General features: G+C 44.8%; 1 protein-coding gene across 2 annotated transcripts; it reads left to right on the plus strand.

The window, feature by feature from the left end:
* The first annotated feature begins 93 nt into the window (after window positions 1-93).
* On the plus strand, window positions 94-26,879 carry LOC119176040 (protein phosphatase PTC7 homolog). 2 transcript variants are annotated; one of them, XR_012894234.1, is made up of 7 exons: window positions 94-495; window positions 805-984; window positions 10,579-10,777; window positions 11,242-11,365; window positions 14,090-14,219; window positions 23,891-24,036; window positions 26,500-26,636. XR_012894234.1 is itself a non-coding variant. In XM_037427155.2 (6 exons), exons 1-6 carry the CDS (start codon window positions 252-254, stop codon window positions 26,613-26,615), a joined length of 993 nt encoding a protein of 330 aa, XP_037283052.2. In that variant the 5' UTR covers window positions 94-251; the 3' UTR covers window positions 26,616-26,879. The 2 variants fall into 2 exon arrangements, 1 of the variants encoding a protein (XP_037283052.2); XM_037427155.2 differs by lacking the exon at window positions 23,891-24,036 and having other exon boundaries at window positions 26,500-26,879.

The following is a 26,879-nucleotide window of genomic DNA, read 5'->3' on the forward strand; positions in this document are numbered from 1 at the left end:
TGGCCGGATTTGACGTAAGTCATGTTTGCGTCTGCTGACTCTGTGCGTGTGATTGCCGAAGTGAAGGTCGCCAGAGGCGCTGTTCCTCTTCATCCAGCATGGTTTGATCGTCTTAAGTAGTTTATTTATACCTCGTTCACCGCGTAGTCAAAGGAAGATAAAAAAAATTCGAAAATTCCCCCGTCGCTGAAAGTGTCAGCTCCGGAACATGTAAGCCACAAAGCGCCCTCCTTAAACACGCACACACTGCCATGCAGTCGGTGTTGATGTATGGACGTATCCTCACGCGGGCCCTAGCGAACAGTGTTTTTAGCTACTCGACATGCGCGACCAGCCCCGACGCGAAGTACGCTTGGGCCAAGGGCGATCTCGGACTGCAAACAGTCACCTGCGGCTTCCCCAAGGAGAGGAATCGCTTCTCCATCGGTCTCGGAAGGGGTCAGTTCGGAGACGACGCCTGTTTCGCGGCCAAGTACAAGTCCTTCGATGTCCTAGGTGAGAGCCTTTTAAGCCTAAAGGTGGACTTTCGCTCGGGCTCGCAATCGACTCCTTCGAACGTTGCAGCTGCGCTCTGAATGTGTCTGATCGTAGCTTCACTTGTCGAAAGTGTCGTACGATTGCTTCGTTTACGAGTTTCGAAAAGATGTGTCGCTGCAGTGTCGTGGGATGAACTGAATGTCATTCATTCCTGTCAGCAATCTCGGTTGAACTTCGCGAGAGATGTGCCCGTCCAGTTTTCACAGCCTAATCTGTCCGGCTTTTCAGAGTTCTTTCGTTTCTTTTCTCGTTTCCCTCTCGATGTAGGCGTTGCGGATGGCGTCGGTGGCTGGCGGACGTACGGCGTAGACCCTTCTCTGTTCTCGACGGCGTTGATGCGCAACTGCGAACGTGTCGTCCACTCCGGTAGGTTCAAGCCCAACTCGCCGGCGAGCATCATCGCATCGAGCTACTACGAACTCTTGGAGAACAAGAGGCACATTATTGGTGAGCCCCGAGGCACCTTGCGCGACAGATGTCGTGCGGCGGGGATATTGTTTTCTAGCATAGATCCGGTCCCATTCTCGAAAACGTGATGAATGAGTACCAGGCTTTCACGTGATTTGTTTCGCCGTCTATATCGAAATCTGTACTGGCCTGAATGATGGTCGGTCACTTTCGATATCCTTCTTACGACTGTAAGAATTGTCGCGAAAAAACATTCAAAATGGCAAAACAAAAAACAAACAGTGCATACGTTTACACAATCAATCAATCAGTTCGTAACCAAAATGGAGTACAATGGGTAATATTTATGCCGTTGGGACCCCAAAACTGAACACGAGTTGTGGGAGGAGTTCCTATAAAAATAATGTTATTGAAATCCGTGTGAAAGCATTCTATATACAGGTGAAAACTGAACAAGATAAATCGTTATCCAATGTGCAAAACTCAACTAAACTATGCAGTAGGTAAAAAATATAAAGAAAAATCCTTGTGGAAATATTTTATACGTAGGTGTATGCAAACGAAAAAAATGCTTATACATAGTGTGCACATGCGTCACGCAGCGCCGATTCGTCACTTCCGAAATGCGCCACTGACATGCCTAGGTACCTACTGACTCCGTGGCCGACCGCTGCCGTGTTGTTTCCTCGTGCATGCGCCCGTTCAGTTTTGCCTAACAATGCAAGTTGGAGCAATTATCAGCTGCTGGTGAGGCGAGTTGATATAACAGTCCACGAAGAGCGAGCAGAGTGTCAGGGTGTTCTCTCTGCCGAAAGTTATTACCTAAAATTGTGAACACACACTGCGATTTTCCGAAAAGCACCGGCATGTTTGGCTGGCACAGATTAACAAAAACGACTTGAAGAACCGATGATATTTGCGTCTTCAAGTGCAACTTCATTACGGGTAAGTAATGAAGTTACACCTGAAGCACGTACCTGCAAACAGAGATAGGTGCTGTATATACAAACTTGGCCGCGACCGCTGCGTGCACAATCAGCGTAGCAGGGAGGCGGTTAAAATTGTGAAGGCAATCACGGGAATTCGGGTATTGCATTCAAACAAAGTGTAAAAATGGATGTGAAGCAATATTCGTTCACTCGCGATTTGGCCGATCGGTTCGGGTTGGGGGTGCAGGTTTTTTAAGAATTGGTCGATTGATTCCCTAAAACAGTCTGCATCATTTTCAGGGACAATACAACAACAAAAGTAATATACAAGGTAAAAAATGAGTCCGAAAATAGGCGAAAAAAAAGTGACCGTCATCAGCACGGCACGCACCACGCGAAGTCTCTACCTTGCATAATTTATTCCTTGGCTGTTTCCGCAAATTCTAATTAAGGACGCTCAACATCAGCACTGTTTAAAACACTCGGGGAGCCGCACTGCCACTTTGGTGGTGTGGGCCGCAACAATATATTAAAATTTTTATTAATAATATATCTCTTGTAAACTTGCCTAGCTCTGCACAATGACTCGTTTTCGATGGGAGCTGTGCGCTTCGCTCATCCACTTTTAAAATTGCGGCTCGAGAGACTTTGAGCTTTCACTTGTTCTTAGACCACGCAATTTGTAGTGAAAGCGAGATAATGGGCCCTCGTAGATCGTGGTGGGCAGCCAGTGTACGCGGTGGCTGGTACACGTGTCACACGTTTTGATTTTCCGGTCTTGTATCGAGTGAACAAGCGAGGCCTTCCTGACCCGATGAGCTCGTTAAAGCATGACAACTAAAAACCGCACGACTTCTCTTCAAACATCGCGCACAGCAACAGATGACGAGCCCTCAACAAACCACGCTGCAGCACGCAAACTGCTGTAGGTACCCAGCGAGGTACCCGGGCATGGCGGGAGATGGCGAAAACGGCGGAAGTGACATCACATGAACACTATGTATACAGCGAGTAAACAGAAACTATGCACAACATAAAAGAAAATGTAAAAAACAAAGGACAAACAATAAAAGGCCGAACGTTACCCAAAGCACGAAAGAAAACACGAGCTTTTTTTTTGTTTTAGGAATTGCAGAGGAAGTACTGGCGCAGTGAGTTACAAGAATACTGAATGGAAGAATAAGGTATTTCTGTTGGAAGGGTGTTCCAAAGACTGGCTGCAGTATTCATCCCTTTCAGCACGACTGCTTTGTACACAATTGTATAAATTACTTGTTTTTGCTAGTCGTGTCAACTACGGGCTAAAAAAGTGAAAGATACCGGGAAGTTTAGATGAAGTGAACCTTCTCCTTAATGAACTTTTCATTTAACTTCAGTTTTGACCGTACTGTTGCATATAATCACTTTACCGAAGGCACTACCATAGTCGACGAGCAATTCGACGCGACGCTTCCCTGGAGCCACGTCGAAATATATTTTTTTCTTTTCTCAGTATCAACAAAACAAGAAACCAATTTGTACCGTATGTACAGTCTGAGATTTGATTCTATATTTTCAAGAACCAAGCATGAATGTCTTCAGGATAAGTAGATATTTAATGAAAGCTTAATTTCTCTTAACTGCTACAAAATGCATAAATCAATCTATCATAAAATTGTTGTTGTTGCAATAGAATATAGACGGCCTTGAAATCATGCTGTGACAATTTGACGCATTTACTGGCAGTTTTTCATAGGTGGCGTCTAAAAGGATTATAAAAGAAAATGCCCCATAGTTCGTGCATGCACGTGAAATTGTCAACAGCGTTAACGGAGAAGAACGTGTCGGGTAATGCGTTACGTGTTGATGAAATCGAACTGACGGACTGTGTATAATATTTCTTCGAAATTTGTACGTAAGAATAGCAATGTGTTTAAAACACTATAATGCAGTGGTAAAATATTTAATCAGGGATAAGTAAATGATATAGATTCAGTACGCCGGGAAAAACAGATTATTCATAAAACTGTATTTTGCGCCACCTGAATTGGCTGTAATGTGGTCGGATATGAAGCTAAAATACAATGTGATTCAAGAAAACTACGGTAAAGGACTAGAATCGTGCGTAGTGGAAACAGATATCGTAGCTTATAAAATATTCTTATATTTTTGTAAATCTTCCTAGGCACATCATGCGCATGACTGTGCCATGTCAGATGTTCATCTATGACTAATATCCTATGAATTTTGTTTCATTAGCTTTTTTTTTAGAGGAACTCAATTTTACGTCTTTACTAAGTGGCATATTTTGGCAGAAAAAATTTTAAAATTGCTTTTAGTAAGATTTGGAAGTAATTCATTTATGTGTAACCAGTAAGAGAGCCTGTTAAGAGGGTGATTAGCTTGTTGGTATAAATCTTTTGCAGTCTTAGTCACTATGAATGTATTTGTGTCATCTACTTAATAACAACAATTATTAAGTACTTGCTGCGATCATTGATCTTCTTCATAAAAAACAGTAAGGAGGCTTTTACATGCCAGTGTGTTGTGCCGTTGTTTTTAGACAGTATAGTAAGATATTTTCAATGTGATCAACAACCATAGTGCATGTTTGTTAAATTAATTTCTTTAGCATGTCATCTAGTACAGCTGTAATTATTGATCTGAAGTTAAAGCAAATAACATTAGCATTTACTCTTAAAAAACATCTAATTAGCCTAAGTGATATGCATTGTTACCACAATGCTGAGGGAATGCTACCTGTAAACGTGGCTAATGTCTACAGTGGTGTTGCAGTGCGGTGTGGAAGCGACAATGTAGTTCTACTACTGTTCTTCTATACTGTGGACCACTTTCCCCGAAGGGAAACTCTAAACAGATCTTTTTTAATCTTGACCAGTATTGGTCTTCATCTAACTATGTGACTTTGACACGAAAATTCAGCGTTCCCTAAACATCACGCATAAACGGTGATGCAACATCACTGAATATTTTGCAATGTTTGCAAAATTGTGTCAGAAATTTATGCTACCAGGGAACTTTTTAGAGCCAGTGTAAGATGAGTATATTGACGCGATGCAATATTGCACTAATAGTGTCTGTGCCCTCATATGCTTCGTAACAGTGTCATTAGTTTCATAGCAAGAAAGGGTTTCATGTGGTGCTTTACGTTGGCCTATGCTATGCGTTGGCCTATGCTTTATGGTGGCCTCCGCGTGAAAACTGAACTTTAGTCAGTCTTGGAAAGCTGTTATAGTGTTCTATGTAAAAGTTAATCACACTGTACACATGCCTCATCAAAATGCTCGAATATGTTCCCAGCCAGACAGATCTCAAATTCTGCAAAGCAAAGCTCCGTATTTTCTGGTATGTTCCAGAGTTAAAATATGCTGATGATGATAGTGCATACCTGTGGAGTTCAGGCAAATTTGAAAGGACATCAGTATGATGTAATTAATTAGAACAAGCCTGTTTTATCATAATTATATTTCTTGTTATGGTGGTGTTGCAAAGCTCCTGTAACTTCATCTCTGAACAGGAATCCGTATGCTAAACAGTATAGTCACTTTTTTGACCAGCAAAAATATCATTGCTCGGAAGATGAGTTTCTGGTTAGAGTGGTGGGGATGTTTTAAATTTTTACACCTACCACTGTTAGCACGTCTCGTGCGATGTTCACAATTGAGGAACATCCGGTTTAAGTCGGTATTTTTGCAGATTTTACTTCCTAATTGCACTGGAAAGCATCCTTTTAATCGCACGCTATTGGAAAGGGGTAAAAAAGAGGATTTTAGCACTTTACTGACATTTTTGGGCCACAGTCCTTATTGGTAGTACACCCACACACGCAAAGCGCTGGTGACACATATCATTACAGCCCTGTCTTTTGAACGTAGTTAAGGATGGCCGTTGCTTAGTTTGTTTAGCCTAGATTTTACCACTGGCCACGTCCCGTTTGCGTTCGCTGTAGACAACAGGAGTGAGGGCTAGGTATCACCTCTTGTCACGCAATAGTGAAAGGCTGGCAATCCCAAAGCAACGAGGGAGGAAAAAGTGGAGACCCTCTCTTGGGGCATAAGGCATGAGCTTTGACTAACTGTTGCTCTTCAGTTCTTTATAATGCGTCATCTCGAATATGCGAAAATGCATCTTGAAGGCAACATGACAGGTTGACAACAGTTTTCGTGTTCTTATTGAATATGTTGTGAGAATGGGTGCCAGGGAAGAGAGACTTAGCAGATGGTTACAGTGCACTAGGTAGAGTGTTGGTACTGGAAATTTAGCTGTGCCCATACAAGAAATTGGCTGTTTGAGAACTCTTAGAGGAGTAATTAGGCTTCCCTTGTAAGCGGTGACAAATGATGACTACCTAAGTCAAGCACTTACCGAGCTGTGTGTTGTGCATAGTTTGAAATGGCAACTAATAAAACGTGACCCTTGTGCAATAATAAATGATGCTTAATTAAAGCACGGTTGTAAAACCTTGCATGAATATGTGACGTATCAAGTGATGGTTAGTAGAGGTAGAGAAGGAAGAAGTCAGAGAGATGGAATAAACATGGGGTATGAGCCAGGCCACGTCACCTATTCATCGTAGCATCACACGAGTCGACAGGATGAAGACCTGGCCACCACTCATTAACCTCACATCATTCACGAAGCCACCTGCAGTACGCCTCAACTGAATATCGACCACAGAAGAGGTGATCTCAGGCGCATTCAGTGACCGGCACCATGACAAAACCATCGACTGACTTCGACATCCCCAAGTACACCGGATCAGCGGACGACGGACCCGTACAGGACTGGTTCAACCTATTTGAGCTCCACGCCGCCGCTGCATCCTGGTCGGAACGGGAGATGATCATCAACTTCACTGACTACATCTCCGGTGAGGCATTTAAGTTTTACCTCACCCACATCTTTGAAAATGACGAATCATGGCAAAAAATCAAAGAGGAGATGAGTACCCGTTTTAACGACTATGACCAAGACCTACTCAATGCCAACCATCTAGAGACAACCGTACACTATCGTCAATTCCTGAAGCAGTCCTCAACCATTCGAAAGCCCAGCGCGAATCGACAACTGCCTCAAGACGAAGTGGCACATGAGTTTACTTACAGAAGGCGATGCGTATATTGGGAAAAACCTAACCATCAAGCGCGCCTCCCTTCTGCACGAAAGCCGTCATTTCGAAAGTCCTCACTCCAGCCTATGGCGCGAGACGTTGCCCACCGACCTGATGCTCTGAATTCTTCGTCTCGCATGCGTGGTCCACCACCTGGTTTTCTACGACGCAGCTCTTCAAAGGCTCCTAACGGTCACTATTCGTGTCATAAGGACGCCTTGTTCATGGCAGACCAGCTGACACATGGGGAAAATACCAAACAACGCCAAGATGACTCAAAGAGTGAAAATGAGTCTTCACGCATTGGAGCAGCTTACTCCCCATCTCGCAGACTTGGCCCGCCTCCTGGTTTTCCACCGCTTGGCTCTTTCGTGACTCACAATGTCCATCTCGCATCTAGCACACTCACAATGGTCGGAATAGAGCTGCGGAGCTCGGACGATGCTACGCCAACCCCTGGACTTACCACCCAGATTCATGCGCCAGAACAGCTCGCATCGTTAGTTGCACAGAAAGAGGGCCATTCACAACTCAAACCTTACCGAACTACCCCTGTTGCGGTGTTGCCGTCCAGTGCGCAGCCACCAGAAACTCCAAACACAGAAGGCTCAGACGCATCGAACGTCGCATGCTACCAGGCGCATGAACCACTCATAGCGAGCCGCGAAGAAGAAGCCCCTGATGAACTATCTGTCAACTCTGAATGTTTTCTGTCGCAAGAGTTCTTTTCCACGGCACCGCAGACTTGCCAAAATTTGCATTTTCAACATGGTGATGCGACGTCACATGTGGTATCCCCATACAGTGCTTACAGCTCCAAGAACCGAAAAAATGCAGAAGTAATACATACACCAAACCTCGCACGCAGCTGTCTGTTCAAAGCGTCCATACTGGAACACCTTACCGAAGTCTTTGAAGAGCATAATGATGGCACATTACCAACTATGCCCGATAAGCAAGACACCAGCTCACCATGCATCAGCTGTCTACAGGACGCGTCAAACCTCGAAGAAAATGAATGCCAGATTCCCGAAGGGGCGCCACTACAGCCATCTCCTGAGCAGCACCAGCAAAGCAAGCAAAACGAAGTTCACAAACTCAGAAAACAACGAGAGAGACTGCAACGAGAGCATCGGCGAACGCCAAATTCAATGGAAGCGCGTTCGCCAGTTGAAGAACATCGAAAAATAAGATCTCCAAACCAACAAGACGTCAGACACTTTCGGACAAAGAAAAGTCGCCAGAAACGCTTCCAGCGCCTGCTATTCCGCCGACTGCAACACCACAGAAAGCGCCGAGAAAGACGTGGAAGCACTGCTTGCAAACCACAAGCACTCAGGCACTCCATCACAGTCTGTCGAGAAGCACGCAAGCAAGAAGCATCGGGATTGCATCATTCACGGCGAAAAATACAACCCCGACGACATCTGAGCTGCCGATGCAACAAGGCGTTCCAACCTTGGTCAGCCCGAACAAGAGTTCTAGCAGTACTGTCAGTATCCACGTGTATCCCGTTCTGTCCGGAACGCAACAGTCAGCCTCGCCCACCAGAGTTGTTATAGAGTTCACCGGACTGCTCCCTCGGGCTTGAAAGTTTAAAGAGACTGTGGAACTCCGTCGGGACGTGATACTGAGAATTTGGACATGATACTGAGAATTTGGACATTGTCTGTTTATTGGCTTCTTCAATTTTTGTAGGTTATAAACTGTGCCATCTTTCGGGGGAGGGGGAATCGTGTGACGTATCAAGTGATGGTTAGTAGAGGTAGAGAAGGAAGAAGTCGGAGAGATGGAATAAACATGGGGTATGAGCCAGGCCACGTCACCCAGTCATCATAGCGACACAAATAAGCATTGAAAAACATGAATATGCGGATGCTCATTGCATAATTTATTCGTTGAAAAATCCATACTGCAACAAAAATGCATGAAAAGTCTTATATCTGCTAACCAAGGCAAGTTCTAGATCTTTGCAAAATTTTGCACTTGAAATACAAATGAGTGTGTCACAAAAGACTTGAAGTAACTTTCATCTTTATCAAAACCATTATGTGATGAATGGCATTAAGGCGAATTCGAATTCCATTTGATATTCCTGTGTGGCACCGTGCAAATGGCAGTGAATCGTAAGACATTAGGAAGTTAATGCCATTTTGTGGGCCCATGTGGCACGGGTATTACTTGTCTGACTCGCTCAACAAGATGCCTTAATGAGTGTGGCACCCTGAAAAACTTTTGATACTGCAAAAAAGGCCGTACCTTTGTAATGATGTTTACCTCTCATTAATAACAAAATTGGCTAAAATGGCATTAAAAAGTTTATCAATCTTATAATAATAATAATAAAAGTCAAAATAATAAATTTATGACATGACAACGTAAGGTAATATCTACAGAAATTCATAATAATACACGAGACAAATATCTGGCACTTGAACCATCATGGGAAAAGGACAGGTGGTTCATGGATTTGCCTAGCTTCGTTCTTTCAGATCCTTGTGGCGTGTAGCCGCTTTGTCACCAGATGAAGTTCACAAACTTCCGCTGAAATACTGCAATCAAACTGGCACCTTGACCCCCTCCCCCCCCCCCCTTTTTTTTTTGGCTTGCTCATTCATTTTAGCTCAAAAAGTTCAATGTAATCCATTTTTGTATGTCAAACAAAGGCCAAAACGTTAAACAAAGCCACAAGTACTTTTGAAACAGTGTGCGGGAACGAAAGTTTCTTTCATATAAATTTTTGTTTTATTTCACTGAAAAAAGAGCCGTTCCATTACTCTTCCAGAAATTAAAAAAAAGGAAACGTGCCAGAGCGATTTGTAATAGTTTTTATTTGCATACAAGAAACTTGAGTTAATGTAACAGTGAAAACGTGTTATTTACGTTTCCTCTTAAGCGAGTTGCAAATTTGCTGAACAGGCTTAATGTGTTGCATCATGGGAGTGAGCGTAATCTCGGAAGCAGCGTGCCATCGAGCGATATGCGACGCCGCTGTTCTGATCAAACAAACTTAAGCGCCAAAAGCGCCCTCTCCACTCTGGCCTGTGTGGCTGGCACACCAGGGACCGCTCATGTTATTACATACATCTCCAGAAGCTGCTCTCTTTTGTTCTTCCCAAAATTTCAACATATCTTCGATTTAAAATCACTGCCCGAAACTGAGATGTGCACTTTCACACATCTCAGTGTTCTGCATTGCCAAATTTTCTCTGGAACCGAAAATCGGTAAGAAAAAAAAATCTTTCAGTTTCGCTCAGAAGCAGTATAATAGATGGCATTTTGTTTACGTTTTTGCTCAAGTCATAAATATAATTTTAAAAGATTTTAATTGCATTCTGACACACGAAGCGCAAGCTTGAAGATTAGTTAAATCCAAGTACTACCCATAAGTCTCATTGTGGCCGAAAGATAAAACAACCACGTTTCTCTCTAGTGAACATTGTAAAAAACTAGGGGAAAAAAACTACATCAACAGGCAATTTGCCCTTGCCATTTTTTTTCTTTCACTGTTGTCTCAAGCCGAGGATTTCGGTGACTAATGCTAGAGCTTTGCGCTTGAAGGTTGTGTGAAACACGGGTGGCTTGCCAATGCAGGAAGCAGCACGGCGTGCGTGCTCGTGCTGAACTGTGTCGAGAGGATCCTGTACTCTGCTAACCTTGGCGACAGTGGGTTCCTGGTTGTGCGACGGGGCCAGGTGGTGCACCGGTCGCAGGAGCAGCAGCACTACTTCAACACGCCCTTCCAGCTGTGCTTGCCGCCACCGGGCGTCAGCCAGTTTGTTCTCAGCGACAGGTGCTGTGCCAAATTCCTTACATTCTCTGCGTGCAGGAAGGATTAGGATTGTGGTGCAGAAGGAAGGATTGTGCTGTGAAGTGCCTTTCACCAGAAATGCCATTTTTCACCCTGTAGGCTGTCTGACTTTATCATAATAAAGTACGGCTTTGTTTTTTCTGTGCATGAAATGTGTACAAAGCCCTAGTTAATTGTTTAAAACCCAGTGTGATATGTGAAGCATTGGTTTAGTGCAGTAGCAGATATACCAAATATTAATTGGTGCTGCAAAATGCAAGATATTGGGAATGTGATGGGGAACTATTGACTGCCGCTGTTTCCACAACGATTTTAGCATGAGATGTGTTGATAGCTCTAGGTACAACACCTTTGTGTCATTAAAAAAAAAGCCAAAAAAAGGCTGCTAAAGCCATTTATATGTTAGTGAAATATGTGATCTGACAAACGAAGTTTTTTTTCTTCAGCCCTGAGTCGGCGGATACTTCTTCCTTTCCTGTCCAAGAAGGGGACCTGATCTTGATGGCTACCGATGGCCTCTTCGACAACTTGCCGGAGAACATGATAGTGAACGAGCTTGCACAACTTAGGGTACTTCAATACTTTTTTTTAAGATCTAGCGATGGTTCACAGGAGTTAAGAAGCAACTGAGTTGTAGGGAACACCAGTAGCAGGCCCACCTTTGTATTGATGAGGAAGTTTTAAATCGCGTACTGCCGCCTTCTTCCTCTTACACAGGGATTAATTACCTTTGTTAGCTCCTCCACTCAGTCAATGGGTAAAAGTGAAAGTGATGGTCGAAAATTAATTTGCATACTTGTGTAAGATGCACGGGGGGAGGGAGGAATGTGTTTTGGAAAGAATAGGTGAATTTTGTAAGCCACCAAAAAATGCTTTTAGTTTGCATGCACTGCATAAGAGAAAATGTCGATACATAAGTGCTAGGAATTCCAGCAACACGTGCGCTGAAGCACCATCAATTACTCATTTCATACACTTTTAATATCCTGCTCTTCCTGCGGTGATGCTCATGGCTATTTTTATGGCATGTTATTGGAACTATAGGTTGATCATGCGCAAAGTTTGGACGAACGAAAACCCATCGTGTTGATAGGTGTCGGGATATAAAAGAGGAACAAAAAAAAAAAAAGACTCCTTGCTGAACTTTTTCCGTAATGTGACCAAAAACCCATGCATGGGAGCTGTAATGCCTTTTCAAGCGAAGGCTTGAATGGGTTACAGATTTTAATGATGGCATTGTTGTACAGAAAAAAACCCAGTGCAAAATGCTGGCCTTGAAAGTGCACTGATTGTATGTGTACTTGTAACGTCTTTTTTTGAATAATTGTTGCTTTCTTAATCAAGGGCTTCCTGCCATTTCTGATACAGCAGTCCAATTCTTTTATCAAGGTCACTTGTTCGTGCAAATTTTCACGTTTCATTGTTTCCTGGATATGAATGCATGGCCTGGTGTTCCAGCTCCGACATGCAAATCATTAGGAATGCCCTCAAGCCATGCTGATGCCCAACCCGAGCCATTTCACTTCAGCCGAGGATAGAAAGAAAACTACCTTGAAACCCCGTTAATATGTACCTGCCGGAGGCAGCGGCATAACTACACACTAACCGTATTGCGCGTTAACCATCAGCATCGAATTTTCGTCTCCTGACATGCGCCATCGCCGCCAACAAAGGAATAAATTCATTGCCACATGAAACCCACTGCAAAGCCGTTTCTTTCTTTTTGGCAAAGTGCGGAAAAGGTTCCGTCATTCTCGCACAACCGTCCTGTAGCATGCAGTAGGGATGCCAAGAAACATTTCGAAACTACTATTGGGGGATTTGGGATACGTAGCATGGTACAGCAACAAAAGACATAATCTGCTGTCTGCGATACACAAGTTCCGCAGTCTGCTTCTAAGCGAGAACAGATGCAGTTTTTTCTATAACGCAGTATGTTCACATAGAGCCCAATCATTTACAGCATGGGTAGGTGCGTTCAGAGCTTCGCCTACTCCGAGCACAACATGACTGCCGAACCACTTGGCCCCGTCGCGATGGTCTGCTGGTTAAGCTACTCGGCTGCTGACCTGCAGGTCGCGAGATCGAATCTCAGCTGCGGCGGCTGCATTTTCGATGGAGGCAAAAATGCTGTAAGCCCGTGTGCTCATATTTGGGTGCACGTTGAAGAACCTCAGGTAGTCGAAATATCCGGAGCCCTCCACTTCGGTGTCTCTCATAATCATACGGTGGTTTTGGGACATTAAACCCCACATATCAATTATCATTAATCAATCCACTTGCTGTAGAGTACGCCTACTCCGCTTTAGGCCACGCACATATGCGCCGAGTAGCCTGTTTGGTTAAGGCGGCGACAATGAGCTTTCTGCAAGCGATGCGCTCTTTGCGGTGCTCTAGCAGTCCTGGCAGCGGATGGAAGAGCGTTTGGGCTGTCGCTGAAGAAACGCGTGCAGTAAAGTTACAACAACGCTACGCTTGTTATATGGTGCGCGTGTTCGCATAATACTGCAAAGTTTCTTGGTGCCCGCAACGTTTGACTTCGTGACAGTGAGCTGCTTGCGTTTCTGTAAAGCCGCGCAGGCTTGAACACGGTTTCGCACGACGAAGTGGCAGTAATCAGCGGCCCAGCGCATTCACGTAGTCGCCTAGTAAAAGCTTACAGTAGGCTTAAAGTGGCACTACGCCACATGCGCGTGCTTGAGCAGATAGCTAGGGATGCTTACTGTGATAAGTCTTTGTCAGTGATAAGCCATAACGCGTTTGTCAGTGGTCGCCACCTCGCCTTCGTTTTTTCCCTATGATTACCCGCAAAGTCATCACGGCAATCAAGCCGAAGTCGGAATAACTGATTGGATGATCTCCACGCTTATCAACATGACGGAAAAATGTTCGCAGCATATTGTGGCATCTGCGAGTTCAGTGGCGCAGTAAAATTTTCTGGTGCAAAATTTTATCGTGGTACTCACGTAGTACACACTAAGCGGTAGGCATTAGACGAACACTACGGCTTAAGCAGTCCGCAAATGCATTAGTCTCTATGAGACTCAGCCAGGGATTGGTTCCAACTAGTACGTTTTAAGCATACTAATGGTTAAAACGGGTACTTACTGACAAGGTTTGACTGCACTAGGACAGGCGCATACATGTTATGCTTTGCTTCCCTCTGTTTCCTCGATAGGGAAAAGGTCCCCGAATTTTTTCGTGAACATTTTGTGGCAGGTGTCCCCTTTGTACTGGCTATCCTCTTACTTATGCCTCGTTCGTTTTTCTTTTTCTTTCTTGCCTTGTGTTCAGGACACAAGCTTTGACAGCATTCAGCAGACGGTGAACTCTCTGGCGCTACAGGCGAGGAGGCTCGCGTTTGACGAAGCTCACTTGTCGCCGTTTTCTCTTCGTGCACGCGACAATGGCATCGACACCATCGGTGAGATTCCGTGCTTTCTTCTTTTAGTGTGTGTGCTCACTTTGATGCCATTATGCCTGGAATTTCAGCTTGAAATTTACTCCCTTGTAAATCTTTCACATATCATAGCTTCTGTCGCACTGCACACAGCTCTCTCAGTTCAGAAATTATTCCTGCTCCCAAATAGGCAGATGAAATATTGTGTCTTTTAAGAACTACATGGTATAATATAAAACTAATTGCACATTTGAAATGAGCACACAGACATAAACTCACCAAGTTTCAAGAGCAATCCACAAATAATGAAAAAAAAATAAATAAATAAAGAGTGATGTTGCCTTTTAAACTTGAAGGTGCACATCATACTACCACAGAAACTGTACCACAATTATCCCTGTTTCCATAGAAAATATTTGTGCCAGCAAAACGGCATAGTTTTTCGAAGATGCTTTTAGAGAAGCTATTGCGTCCGAAGGGAATAACTCAGTACGGTCCACTTATGACTATATCCAAGTGCCAAAGAAATCCCATCGTTATAACAGGTAAATGTTTTAAGCGGCTAGAGGAAACAAAGGCAGAGAAGAAATCAGAAGATTTCATTTGCATGCAAGTAAAGTAGTGCAACTATGTATGTACTTGTTTGTAGGAAAGCCATAGCATGTAAGCTTTGGTTGCTTTGCATAAAACTTGTGCACATCTTTCTCAAGAACATCCAAGTTCTCCACGTAGCTGAGCGGGAGGTCCTTTACGAAAACATCTGTTGGGCCTCCTGTGATGACAGTACAATAAAACTTCATTAATTCAGTCACTGGTATTATGAAGATCTTCTACTTAGGTGGGTTATGAATTAATTAAACTTACAAAATACTAGTGGGATGTAAAGAAGTTTGAAAAATCTGAAAGTAACAATAGGTGGTTGTTTGCTGTGCTGACTTATTTGCTGCTTCAAGGGTTATGTTTTCCCATAATACGGGGTTCCAAGTTTGCCGCAAACAAGGGTGAACGGCGGGCCCCGCTGCTGCCAGCAAGTAGGACAAGAAATAAATAAAGAATTGTCTCATGGTTAGCTAAAGTTCGCGCCTGAAAAAAGAAGTGCTTCACTGCAACAAGGTAGTAATAATGGGCATAGCATATTATCTGCTCCTCACAGCATTAGCATGTCATAATGCGATCCTGTGCCCATTATTTCTGGTAAAATAAAGAGTTTAATAATGACCAGTCTGACAGAATCCCCGATGTGCTTCGGCTGGAAAACAAGGTCATGAAGTTTTCGAACAGAGTTTTCGAAGTGTTGCAGGCAAGTTCTCTGCCAGCAGGGCAAATGCACAAATTGCTGGACTGACTGCAAATGGGAGGCTCGCATACATCGCGAATTTCGTCAGGCTGACCTTCGTTAATTTCTCTATCTTCCCAGAAAGAATGTGTAACTGATGGTGCGCTGACGTTGCAAGGAGCATGTGACATGTTGCTCACATGTCACCGCTGTGCTGCAGTGAAGCACACCTTTTATTTTATTTCTTTTTCTCAGATGCTTATTTTAATCAATCACAAGGCCTTTTTTTCCCTCTTGCCTGCTTGTGAAAGGGAGTTTAAGTTGCTTCAGCTGTCACTCATTAGTATCACTACTGTGCATTGCCTTTCAGCTCCTAAGAGCTGCCATTTCGATAGGTTTGCGGCGAAATCGGGACCGGGAATCGGCCCATGGCACTCAAAGTTTTTCAATTAGTCGAACTGGTACTGGCCACCGGCTAAAATAATCCACTCAACTTGCATTGCAAAACACTGGATCCCAGAAATCTCTGACCTTCGAATCAAGTGGGATTTCAAAACAACAGAGTTTGAATTAATAAAGTTTTACTGTACCTGGGCAGCCCGAGGGTACAGTCGAGCCTCGGTATATCGAACAGCGCGGCGATCGCGAAATAGTTCGATATATGCAGAATTCTATATTAAAAAAATCACGAAAAAAAATGCTTCAACAGCTTGCTGAAAACAACCAATGAACCGTTCAAGCGTGGTGCAGTAAACACTCACTTGAAGGTTCAAACGTAGTATTTATTGTGTTGGTTTAAAATATTGAAAAAGAGTAGCCTGCTTTTTGTTGGCCATGGCGTGTTTGACGACTGCGTCCTCAATATAGTCCAGGCGATCCATAAGTGACAGGCCGGTGCCTTCAATCGCGCCGCAGTGGCGGCGCACAAGGGCCAAGGCAGCTACGACCTCAGCTGATGTCGGGAGAGGGGCACCATCAGCGCTTGCGGGATCCACCTAGAGTCTTCATTTGGCTGCTCAGCAGTAGCTTCGGCGACGATCTCCACATCCGTGAGCGCCATTCGAAGTTAGGCCGGTCGCGCACCACAGCGCGATGCCTGCCGAGCAGGCATCGGTCGAGCACAACGACCGATGCCTGCCGATGCTACGGGGGAGGAGCTTGCAACAAGTGGTGGTGGTAGTGGTTGTAAGTAAGAGGAAAAAGGCACCTAAAAGGCACCTTATAGGGGTGGGGGGAAGGAGGGATAACAGGAATAGAAGGAAATAGATGAAGAAGTAGACAGGCAAGCCACGGAAAAAAAGAAGGGGATAGGAAAGTGGGGATCTGGTCGAAGCAGTCCAAGGGCGGGGCGCCACAATACGAGAGCTGCACGGCGTCAGGAGACCGCGGAGGGCGAACCAGCCGGTGGGAGCTACGCTGGCGTCGGAGATCGCTAGGGCTCAACCGTCCAGCTTGAAATCCTGCGAGCGAATCCTCCCAACAAGTGCGCAGTGTGCCGTTGACACCATAGAGACTGCAAGGACTGCAAGCTGGAAGGCTGCGGCACGCGTACGCCGCTACCTTAAATGTGGCGCTCTCGGCACCATCGATGTGTGCAGCATTCGTAAACGCCCGCCGCGCTACCGCTACTTTCGAGAGTTGCGGGAAAGCTCACCGCCTGTCTATGGAGCGCGGGCGGTTTGGGGTGGCTGAGTTCGATATATCTATTATATGTCAAACGTTGTTCGAAATGAAAAATCAATAATGCATGCGATTTCCTGCATGATATAGGAACCGTTCGATATTGGCAATAATTCGATATATCAGTGTTCGATATATTGAGGTTTGACTGTACTGTGTTTTCCGAGTCGTCGCTCTTACCGCTGTTTACGGCACACACACATGCAACAGTCACTGGGGCACTTGGACCTTTCCACAGCGTCATCTGTGTGGTGGAAGTCGTCCAGACTCGACGCATCTTCATTAAACGCCGACCACTACTCTAGCACACCTGTGTCGTCTGGCGCTTCACTGGTCTCTTTGCTTTGGGAATTCTGAAAGAAAGCTGTTTCTCATCTCGCTCCCTCGTAAGCAGAGCATTCGACTCGTTTTCCAAGGGTGTGGACGATGTGCTGTCAGCGAGTTCATTGTGGAGAGCCATTGTTGGTGCGCACTGAAGCCGGAATCAGTTTTGTGTATGTCATATCTGGACACTGGAGCACCCCAATAAGCAGTTCATTTTACCATAGAAGGCACGCAAAACTTGACGGTGCCATTGTCGTTCATCGATGCCGTATTTACTCGCATAATGAACCCACCCTTTTTTTTTTTTTTTTTTTTTTTTTTCCCAGAAAAGCTGACGCCAATTTAGGGGGAGGGTTCATTACGCGGGAGAAAAAAAAGTCACGGGAGTCATAACAGCGAAAATGTCAGGTGACAACTTTGCTTGTTTTGACCCGTGAAATGCGCGACAAATTTTTTTGTAGCTCGAAGCTCTTTTTGTTTCGTCCCGTAATGAAAGTGAATGGATCGACGCCGAAGTGTCGTCCAGCCGCTCGGTTACAATGCTCCAGCTCATACTATTAGTAATCAGCCATGTCGGTAGCGTACCGGCAGAAGGCACCCTGTGCAGCAAGTGTCCCAACTAAGTTCACAACAACAAACCCAACAACGAAAACACAGGGTCTGATGGCGGCGCACAAACGTATCAGACGTTGCGGGTGCACAACGCGCCATTGGCGTGGTGGGTGCGGTAGCGCTTTGCATGGGTCTGAGATCACTAGCGCGCGGCGCGTTTCATGACGTAGCGCGAGCGCCATTTTGGACACCACGCGCTTTGTTATTGTGCCGCTGTGTTTGCGTGGCGCTATCAGCAAAAAAGTTTCTCCTGCATTCGTCAGATGGCGCTTTGCCGTACAAGGCGCCAGGATTCCTCAATGCTGCAGCATGCTCAGGTTCCCGAAAGATCCAAATAGGCGACTCTTGTAGCTTGTGAAAATCAAGTTTGAGAAGTGGAACCCATGGACCGTCCGTTTTTGTGCAGCATAATTTCTGCCATTTCAGCATTTCGAGAGTTAACTTAAGCACTGTCACACGGGCACTATCAATTGCGATAAAGCTGGATGTGATTGACTCTCTTACACTAGCTGCAGAACAGCGCCAATCACTGTTGAGAAATTTAATTCCGATCGGGCTTAATTGCGATCACCAGAGCACCGGGTGCAATACGCTCTCATTTGCATGCTGTGTATATGTGTATTTAACTCGTTCATTCTGAATGGCACAAAATGCGTTGTTCTCAATCACTTCATGTACACAAGCTGCAATTGTGTGAAGATTCGCGCCTACGTTGTGCACTTCTTGCTGCCGGCGCCTTCAACCATTTCTTTTAGGGGCAAAGCCCTTTATGCCATGTGTCACATGTCGCGTGCCGTAGTAGTAGCCAGTTGCGCTGCATTGCATGTCAATTAAAACGGTGTGACAGCATATCCACGGAGTGAATGATAATGAGCGGGGCGAAGCGTCAGTCAGTCCGTCCGTGCTTACGTGCGTCCGTCCGTGCGTCATCGTGCGTCCGTCCATTTGTTCGCCCGCGTGTCAGTCCAGCTGTGTGTCCGTCCGGCGCCCTTACCTAATGCCTACGACATGAAATGCACTTTAAAGGTTGTATGTGTCAGCCAGTTTTTGGCACATGCCAACGAGCTCTAGTTATGAATGAAAATTGACTTGCAGTACCTCGTTGACATGATTTCCCAAGGAAAAACAGAGTGTTGTGGAGATGCTGAAGGGAAATTGATGATGGGGAAAACTTCTTCATTTAAGTTTTGACTTCAATAGAATGCAGAATTTTGCACCATATAGGTGTATTTCTTGTGTAAGGAATCTTGAAGAAAACGAAATGTGGGCAGTGCAGAACTGCAATGAAGGGCTCGGCCAGCCATGAACACGCATATTTAACTGCACTGAATGAGTATGTTCAGGATGGCAAAAACTTGTCTTATCCGAGCGGTGAGGTTATGAGCTCGCTCATATCTTCCGAAGAGGACTCGTAAGGAATCACATCTTGAGGAGACAACCTGTTCACCCTGATGTTCCCTCTCGAAGCTGTAACTGAATATTCAATCAAAAGGGCGAAGTGCAGCACGCAGGCATGCCAGCAATAGAAGGGTTCTCGGGAAAAAATGTTGATATCAAGTTATGCACGAGTAAAGCTGCGCGTTCACCTGCGCCAGCTCGAAACAACGAGAACCAGTGGAAGTGGAAGCAAGATATGCACTGCGGTTAACTTGCAGTGAGTTATAACGCTTGTTTTTGAAGTATAAAAAAGTTATTGTCCAAATAAAGCTGTGGCATTCGAAATTGCTGTATAATAAATGCAATTTGCTTGCTCATTGTTGTAAAGCCTTGTGGTCGCTTCATTTTAACGATATTAATGAACGCTTTAAAAATTTCTAATTTACAATATATTCCTATAGAAAACACGCTAAATCTGGTTTGACAGTCATGTCTGCGTGCGAGCCATGATTTAATGCCATTAAAGCCACATGTAGATCACCAAATAGTATGATATGCTTTCAAGAATTGTTGCCAATCTGCTGTTTCCAGTAAGGTATAAGAGATGAAGCCAACGTACAATATACTGTGCGTTGCAGGGTGTGGTCTTTAAGGGGAGATGCTACTCGAAAAACGATTTTCTTTAATAAGAGTCTGAATTTAACACAAATTGGCATGCTAATAGAGTTTTTTCTCCTCTTTTCAAATATGTCATTTATTTTCATGTAGGTTGCTTGGTTTTCTTTCTGCAGGTCAGATACTGCAAAATTACGGCCATTGTTATGCAACAATTCTGACCTATAAAAATTTGAGATAAAGCATGCAGATATAGCTGACTATGATCCTTTGGAACTGTAGAGTGCAAAAAACTATATAAATTTTGTGTGTAAAAAGGTGAAATACAATAATAAAATAGAAAAACTTACTATGGCTCTAGTTGCCAAGGGCTTTCAATGTTATGTAATTTTTGAAAAACATAATCAAGCAGCACTGACAATCTGAATAGATACTTGCACTCTATGGGCCTTCATCATGCTATGTGCAAAATTTCATAGAGGTATGAGAATTCTAAGTATACGTACTAGCGTCTATAAGAAGCACAGATCACACAAAACTGCAAAAGGAGAAAAACGCATTTGAAAGTTTGAAACCTTTTTTTTTATCACAGAGTTGTTAGAAATGCATAATCTTTGGCCATAATGTTCAACAGAACTTTGAAAAGCACTGCAAGTTACTAGAACTGTCCTGCAGCATAGGTTGTGCCCTCACGGTCCTTGCGAGCACTCTCTTCTAGCCGTGCCCTTTTCACTCCACGACGACGGTGGGCCTTTGCTTCTGCTGTCAGACGCTCGGACATTGTCTTGATGCGCCTCGCATCGCGGGAATCACTGAAAGTAACTAGATCTCTAGATGGCAGTATGTTGAGCTCTTCCAGGATGTGCTCGAAAGTAGCATGACCCTTGTTGAACCACAGGATTGCCATAGCTGCGGCAGTCTCGACAACCGTTCGGGAGACAAACTTAGTCTTGGGGCAAAGTAGCCAAATTTTGCTCTTCAGGGATTCCGATGCGTTCTGGGTTTTCCCTTTGATGCATCGAGCAAGGAGCTTCTCTTCCGTTAGCCGCTTATAAATGGGCAAAACAGCCAATCCCTGTGCTTTTGTCAGGAGAGGTGTGTGGCGTGGTGCAGGTTCACCAAGTGCTTCAGCGCGTTGATGTTTGCACCACGACTCTGTTCCTGCAGGGCAAAACTTGTGGCTACCAGCATTGTCAGTAGAGCATGAGTGGAAGTACGAAGCCCATACTGCAGTTGACATATCCCGTACACTCCCCCTGTTGCTTGTTATGGCAATCTGATAGTATGTTTGGAGCTTCTGAATGGCTGGCTCTTTCATTTTCTGCCCTCGTGGTAATGGCACATGCAGCTTCCGTAGTGCGGTGCCAAGTCTCTTGGCCACATGATTAGTGCAGTCTTCTTTTTCTATATTGACAGCACCATAGACTTTTGACTCTGCAACTGCACTATATGCTTTGCTGTCACCGTCACTCAAGAATGTCATGAAATGCAGTGGGGTGTCATAAGTCAATGTTCTCTGCCAAATGGGCATTGCAGCCTCCGTTTCCATGGCATGGAAGGAACAGTCTGCATTTTTTTCACAGACTGGGCCATGGAATGCCTGCCACACTTCCTCGTCTGGGCCCATATCCTTGTGCCTACTGCATGTCGGGAAGTAATTTGATATGACCTCGAAGTCTAAGCAGAGGCCAATATCTAAGGAGATAACTGCGCCAATCCCGTTGCGGCTTTTGTGGCCCCTCTTCTGCCAAGTGCCGTCGAACATAACAGCCACATCAGTTTCGCCTGCTACTTCTTTCGTCAACTCTCTGGATCGGCGCAAGTTTTCACTCACAGCTGCCATGGCAGCGGTGTGCACCTTCTTTGCTATCGAAAAAAATCCTCGGTGGTGCATTGGCTTTGGGAGTCCAATAATGGAGCAAAATCTCGACAATTGCTCATGCCCAATGCCGACAGCGCGTGCAGCCACCACCGCCTTCACATTTACAGCGAAACTATCTCGGAAGCTCCCACTGTCGTACCGTTGGCTCACTCGGCTGCTGCTGTCCGCTGTAACACGCAGTGACGTATAGGAGCACGAAAGAACAGTCGCTGAGCATTCGCTGTTTTCGCAATGAAGTTCGAGGAGCGACGAAAGTTCCTTGCGCTTTTCTGCCGGCTCCCGAACGGCAAGTTCTTGAATACCGCAAGCAGGGCATGCCGCACCTGCCACAAGTGCCGTCAGCAAGAGGGTGTCGCACAAAACTGTCGTTGCACAAACCTCATCGCGCTGTCGTTCGTCTTTTTCGAAGAATTCGAGCTTCTTTTCCGAAGCACTGACGAAAGAAAGCGCAGCGTCGTCAATCCGTTCATCGCAGCCACTGTCGCTCGCGCACTCGTCGATGCCGCCGTCAGGCCTTGCACACGTAGGCGCGTTCTCGTTCGTCGCCGTCGTTCGGGGTGCTTTACGCCGCCTTCCCTTGAACTTGTGCTTCGTTCGAAACTTCTGCGGTCTCATGTTGCACTTTTTCGGCCTTGTCATCGCGAAAATATGCCTAGACGCTCAGAAAAGCAGACGGACCAAATGCCGATGGCCGCCACCAACACAGCTGACAATGACTCGGTAGCCAATGGCGATGCGGCTTAGGGTGCCGATGTTTCAACCCGCTCAAACCACGTGATAAAAAGGCCTCATTTTTTATTTTTTTTGCCCACGTACGAAACTGGCGGTCGTCGGAGCTGTAAGAAGAAGGCCGGACGCAACTTTCCCAACCGATCGCGATGGCGGGCGGCACTGTGACGGGGAGCAGCGCGCAGTCAAAGATGGCCAATATCGGCGCAAATTCACGAAATTTTGAGCCACCGCGATGCCTTCATACACATTTTTTTGCATTTTGCGGTTCGAATTTAGTTTTGAAATTTTCACAGATGAAAGAAGAAGGTTTGAAGATTACAATGCAATAAAAATAAAAAAATACGAGAAATTTCGCTAAAAACGCGATTTTTCGACTCGCATCTCCCCTTAAATGAGGTAGCTATTGAACAATTCAGAAACAATATATAAATATATGGTACGCAATCACAGTTTTAGGGACAAAGCTTCTAAAGCCGTGGGTTTGTCCATGCATGTATCTGACCGGTTCTTAACCACCTAGTTGCACGACTCACTCAGCAGATGGTGCTATGTAAGTGACAGACAGATGCACGGACGGACGGAAGCAAGAACAGGTGGATGGACGTACGCTTTGCCCCACTCATCATGAATGATGATGTGTGGAACGATGCGTTTGTTCATCTGTGCTATGCTGTGCTCCGTGGATATGCTGGACGTACGGACGGGTGAATGGACGTACGGACGGATGCATTAACGGACGCACGGTCACGGTCGAAGGCATGGATAAACGCTTTGTCCCACACATCATCCACTCCGTGAATATGCTATGATTTTTCTCTTTTCTTTCGATAGTACATATTTTTAATTTTTTTTTTTTTTTCAGCGAGCTGGCAAATGGCAAACTATTTTTACCCTTTTGTGGAATGCACACAGACACGTTGAAAGGTCATGTGATTTTTAGGTGTGAGGGTTTCACATCTTTAACCTATATAATAAATAGTTAGCGACTAGTCCAAAAAGACTCTTATTGAAGGTGCTAACGTGGCTTGGGTCGACGGTGTTTTTCTGCTGCGAGCAACTCCAGCTGCTAATGTCCCTTTAAAAATGAAGACTAGAGACTAGAAACCTAAGACCTTCACACTCCCGATGAAAAAACTTTGTATTTCTTTCATGCTGTTTGAGTACCACACGTTCTGACGCTACAAACTTTGTATGCAGCCGCGCAACACTCGTTGGCTGGCCATTGTGACTATAGGCAGCTTGCGAAGAGGGCATCATAATGGCGGACTCCGTAGCAGACGACGAGGTTGTCTACCCCCTACAATGTGACGGAGGGGGGCGCACGCATCGAGGAACCCTACAAGGCGTGACTTTCGAATTTTAATTGACATCATCTGCGCTCGCGCTGCTCGCAATTGTTTAGCATGATTGGATAACTATCTTTGGCTTTCATTTCGTTGTTATTTTGTCATATAATGGTTTGATTTAACATTGCTTAAATTATTAATGGCACTGGCTATTATACCGAAATAAAATTAACAGATGCATTAAAAAAAATTTTTTCCTTTCTTCAAGGGTCAAAGTGCGGGGGTGGGTTCATTATGCGAGTGGGTTCATTACGCGATTAAGTATGGTATATCTGATAAATTGTTATAAACGGTATCGTTACTAGAACACTTAAGTGTATGTGTCATGGAGAAAAACTGGAGCTGGTTGTATGTCTTGAAATACCGATGGCTTATGTAGGAATGACCTTAATTGTGCTCTTAGCAATCAATCTTTTTAGAAAGTTTTGGTACAGTACATCTTTATTGTGACGAGGAATACTAACTCTAGTGAAGCTTACTATGTGCCTAGCGTTTGAAGTTCTTGTATCGAATTGCCAAGACAGCTTGCTACTTTGTTATTAGCATTAGATTCAATGTATTTGGGCTCTCTTCTAAAGGCCCTAGGAACGTTATGCATAAAGAAAAGAAAAAGTTTCAATAGAGCTAATAGTCCATTGGCGAGCAGTGGAATGGTGCGATGATGCTTACATTCCTCATTGTCAACACAAATTACAAGTGTGAAAGACCTCAGAATTTTGTTTGTTTGAATAATCAGAAGTGCTCATAAATATGACTTGGGGCAAGATACTAACTTGTGTTTTAACATTTATTGTCTTTTAATGTCGCGGCACCGTCACAGGCAGCTCGGCACAATTGCCAGTAAAGATTTTAGGCTTGAGCAAGCATACTGGCGCTTATTATAAGCTCATGCATCTGTGGGAAATCAAGGGACAAAATGGGTTTTGTCCCATGACAGCTCATAGCCCTTTCCTATTCTTAGGACACTTTACTGCATGACACTAGTGTACTGTGGCAAATAGACTAAGAAGCAATTGACATGTAATAGACCAACTGTCTCGATTTTTTGTTTGTCTGCCCTAGTCAGCATGCAATTGTTCACACACACGATTCGGCCAATTTGTCCATTTTGTAGTCAAGCACTGAACTTTACTCTCAACTGTTCATGACAGCAAAACATTAATGCTCAGCTAAAAGCAACAAAGGCGGCAGATATTTTCAGGCATGGACAAGCACAAAGTTTGAATTAGCCGAATAGTGCCATGGGGTAGTTTGAATTAACAAACTTTAAAATGCATTGAAAACATAAGAGGCTAACAAGAAATTAAGTATTTGTTCAAATTAATCAAAAAGTATGAATTATCATAGTTTGAAGGATCGAGAGTCTGCTGTATAGTCACTACTAAATAATAAGTGTGCCAATGCACTTCTGACAGTGGGCAGCAAGGCGGTTGAAGTTGCATTTTCACGTATGTTGGTGTTTGGCCAATGGTTTAAAGAATTGCATGTGTTCGAAATTTCGTGTTAATTACGCCTGTGGCACTCGCCAAACAGACACACGTGTTTCTTAGAGCAGCCCTGGCCACCTCCTCTAACATAAGTGCTATGTCTCGCAGTGATGTCTAATGGCCACATATGCACCAATATACCAAAGTGAACATCTCCATGTTGTCCCTAGTAGACCTTCTTATTAGGTGTGGTAAGGTGGCTTTCCTGCAGTAGTGAACCTGATCCACATAGTTTATTGTACACTCTTTCCACCCAATCCTCGTTAATATGGCGGCATCAAGTACAGCAGTGCCGATGTCTCAAGTTGCTTGTCCTCTTTACTGAGAGGGAGAGAGAATTAACTTTATTAAAGGTCCTGAAAGGGACTGGGCAGCCCTTACGGGGGCCAGCCTGGTGACTCCGCCCATGTGGGGATTGGGAGTCGGAGCTCGCCAGCCACCTTTTGGGCCTTCTGGACGGCCTGGTGTTAAAGGGCCCTGTAAGGGCTCCTGAGGTGGTTGATCCAGTCGTCCTCGGCGGCAGGGGACTTGAAGCTAGTGTTTAGCGCGGGTCACTGCCACAGCATGTGACTTAAATCGCACCTTGGATTTTGGCATTTGGGCCATTCTGGCCTTATATCTGGGAGGTATTTGCTGCAGATATAGGGGCTGGGATAACTGTGCGTTTGCAGCTGTCGAAGCGTTAATTGTTGAGAATTTGTGCACGCTGAGGCTTTCACTGTGAATGCGATAAACGGTGTCAACGAATTGCATTATGAGTCATAAAGCTTTCAGTACAAAATTATTCCCATACACCATCAACTGAAGGCAGGGAAAAACGAATGCATGTGCATTACTTAGCTCGAAAGTGTCGTGCTTCCGTCCTTGAGCACTGTACATATTTGCATAGAATGTCACACTTGTATTTGTTTAATGGTATATTATGGCCGGGTATTGTTTCTAACTGCATGAATCTTCCATCATCTTTTCGCAGGAGGAAAACCGGACGACATAACAATTTTGCTAGCATCTGTGACTTCCAAGCGAGGCCACAGTAGGGAGACGTTGAAGACAAATGTAGCGCGCAACACATCTCTTGACCACGGATAACCTATTTTCGCACCTCCTCCCTTGCTTCGCATCGTTCTGGTATTGTGGACTGTGCGGCACCCAAGAAGTCAACCCCGGTAGAGGAAGGAGGTGATCGTGCCTGAGGTGACTACAGTCAAGAACTTAGCCTAGACAAGAGCTACAGCCGTGTCGCCATTTTGTGCAGCCGTACGTGTAAATAAGTTTTGATTTGAATGTGAAATAAGTTTTGATTTGAGCAAGCGAATAAAAGTGCTGATTTAGGAGCCTCTCAGCGGCGGCGAA

The sequence above is a fragment of the Rhipicephalus microplus genome, chromosome 3 (assembly GCF_043290135.1).
Source record: "Rhipicephalus microplus isolate Deutch F79 chromosome 3, USDA_Rmic, whole genome shotgun sequence".
In the NCBI taxonomy this organism is placed as follows: Eukaryota; Metazoa; Arthropoda; class Arachnida; order Ixodida; family Ixodidae; genus Rhipicephalus; species Rhipicephalus microplus.

Coding starts and splice junctions, on each gene's coding strand:
- LOC119176040 (XM_037427155.2), top strand. CDS start 252: ATGCAGTCGGTGTTGATGTATGGACGTATCCTCACGCGGGCCCTAGCG. Junction 985..10,578: donor GAACAAGAGGCACATTATTG/GTGAGCCCCGAG, acceptor TTGCCAATGCAG/GAAGCAGCACGGCGTGCGTG. Junction 14,220..26,499: donor CAATGGCATCGACACCATCG/GTGAGATTCCGT, acceptor ATCTTTTCGCAG/GAGGAAAACCGGACGACATA.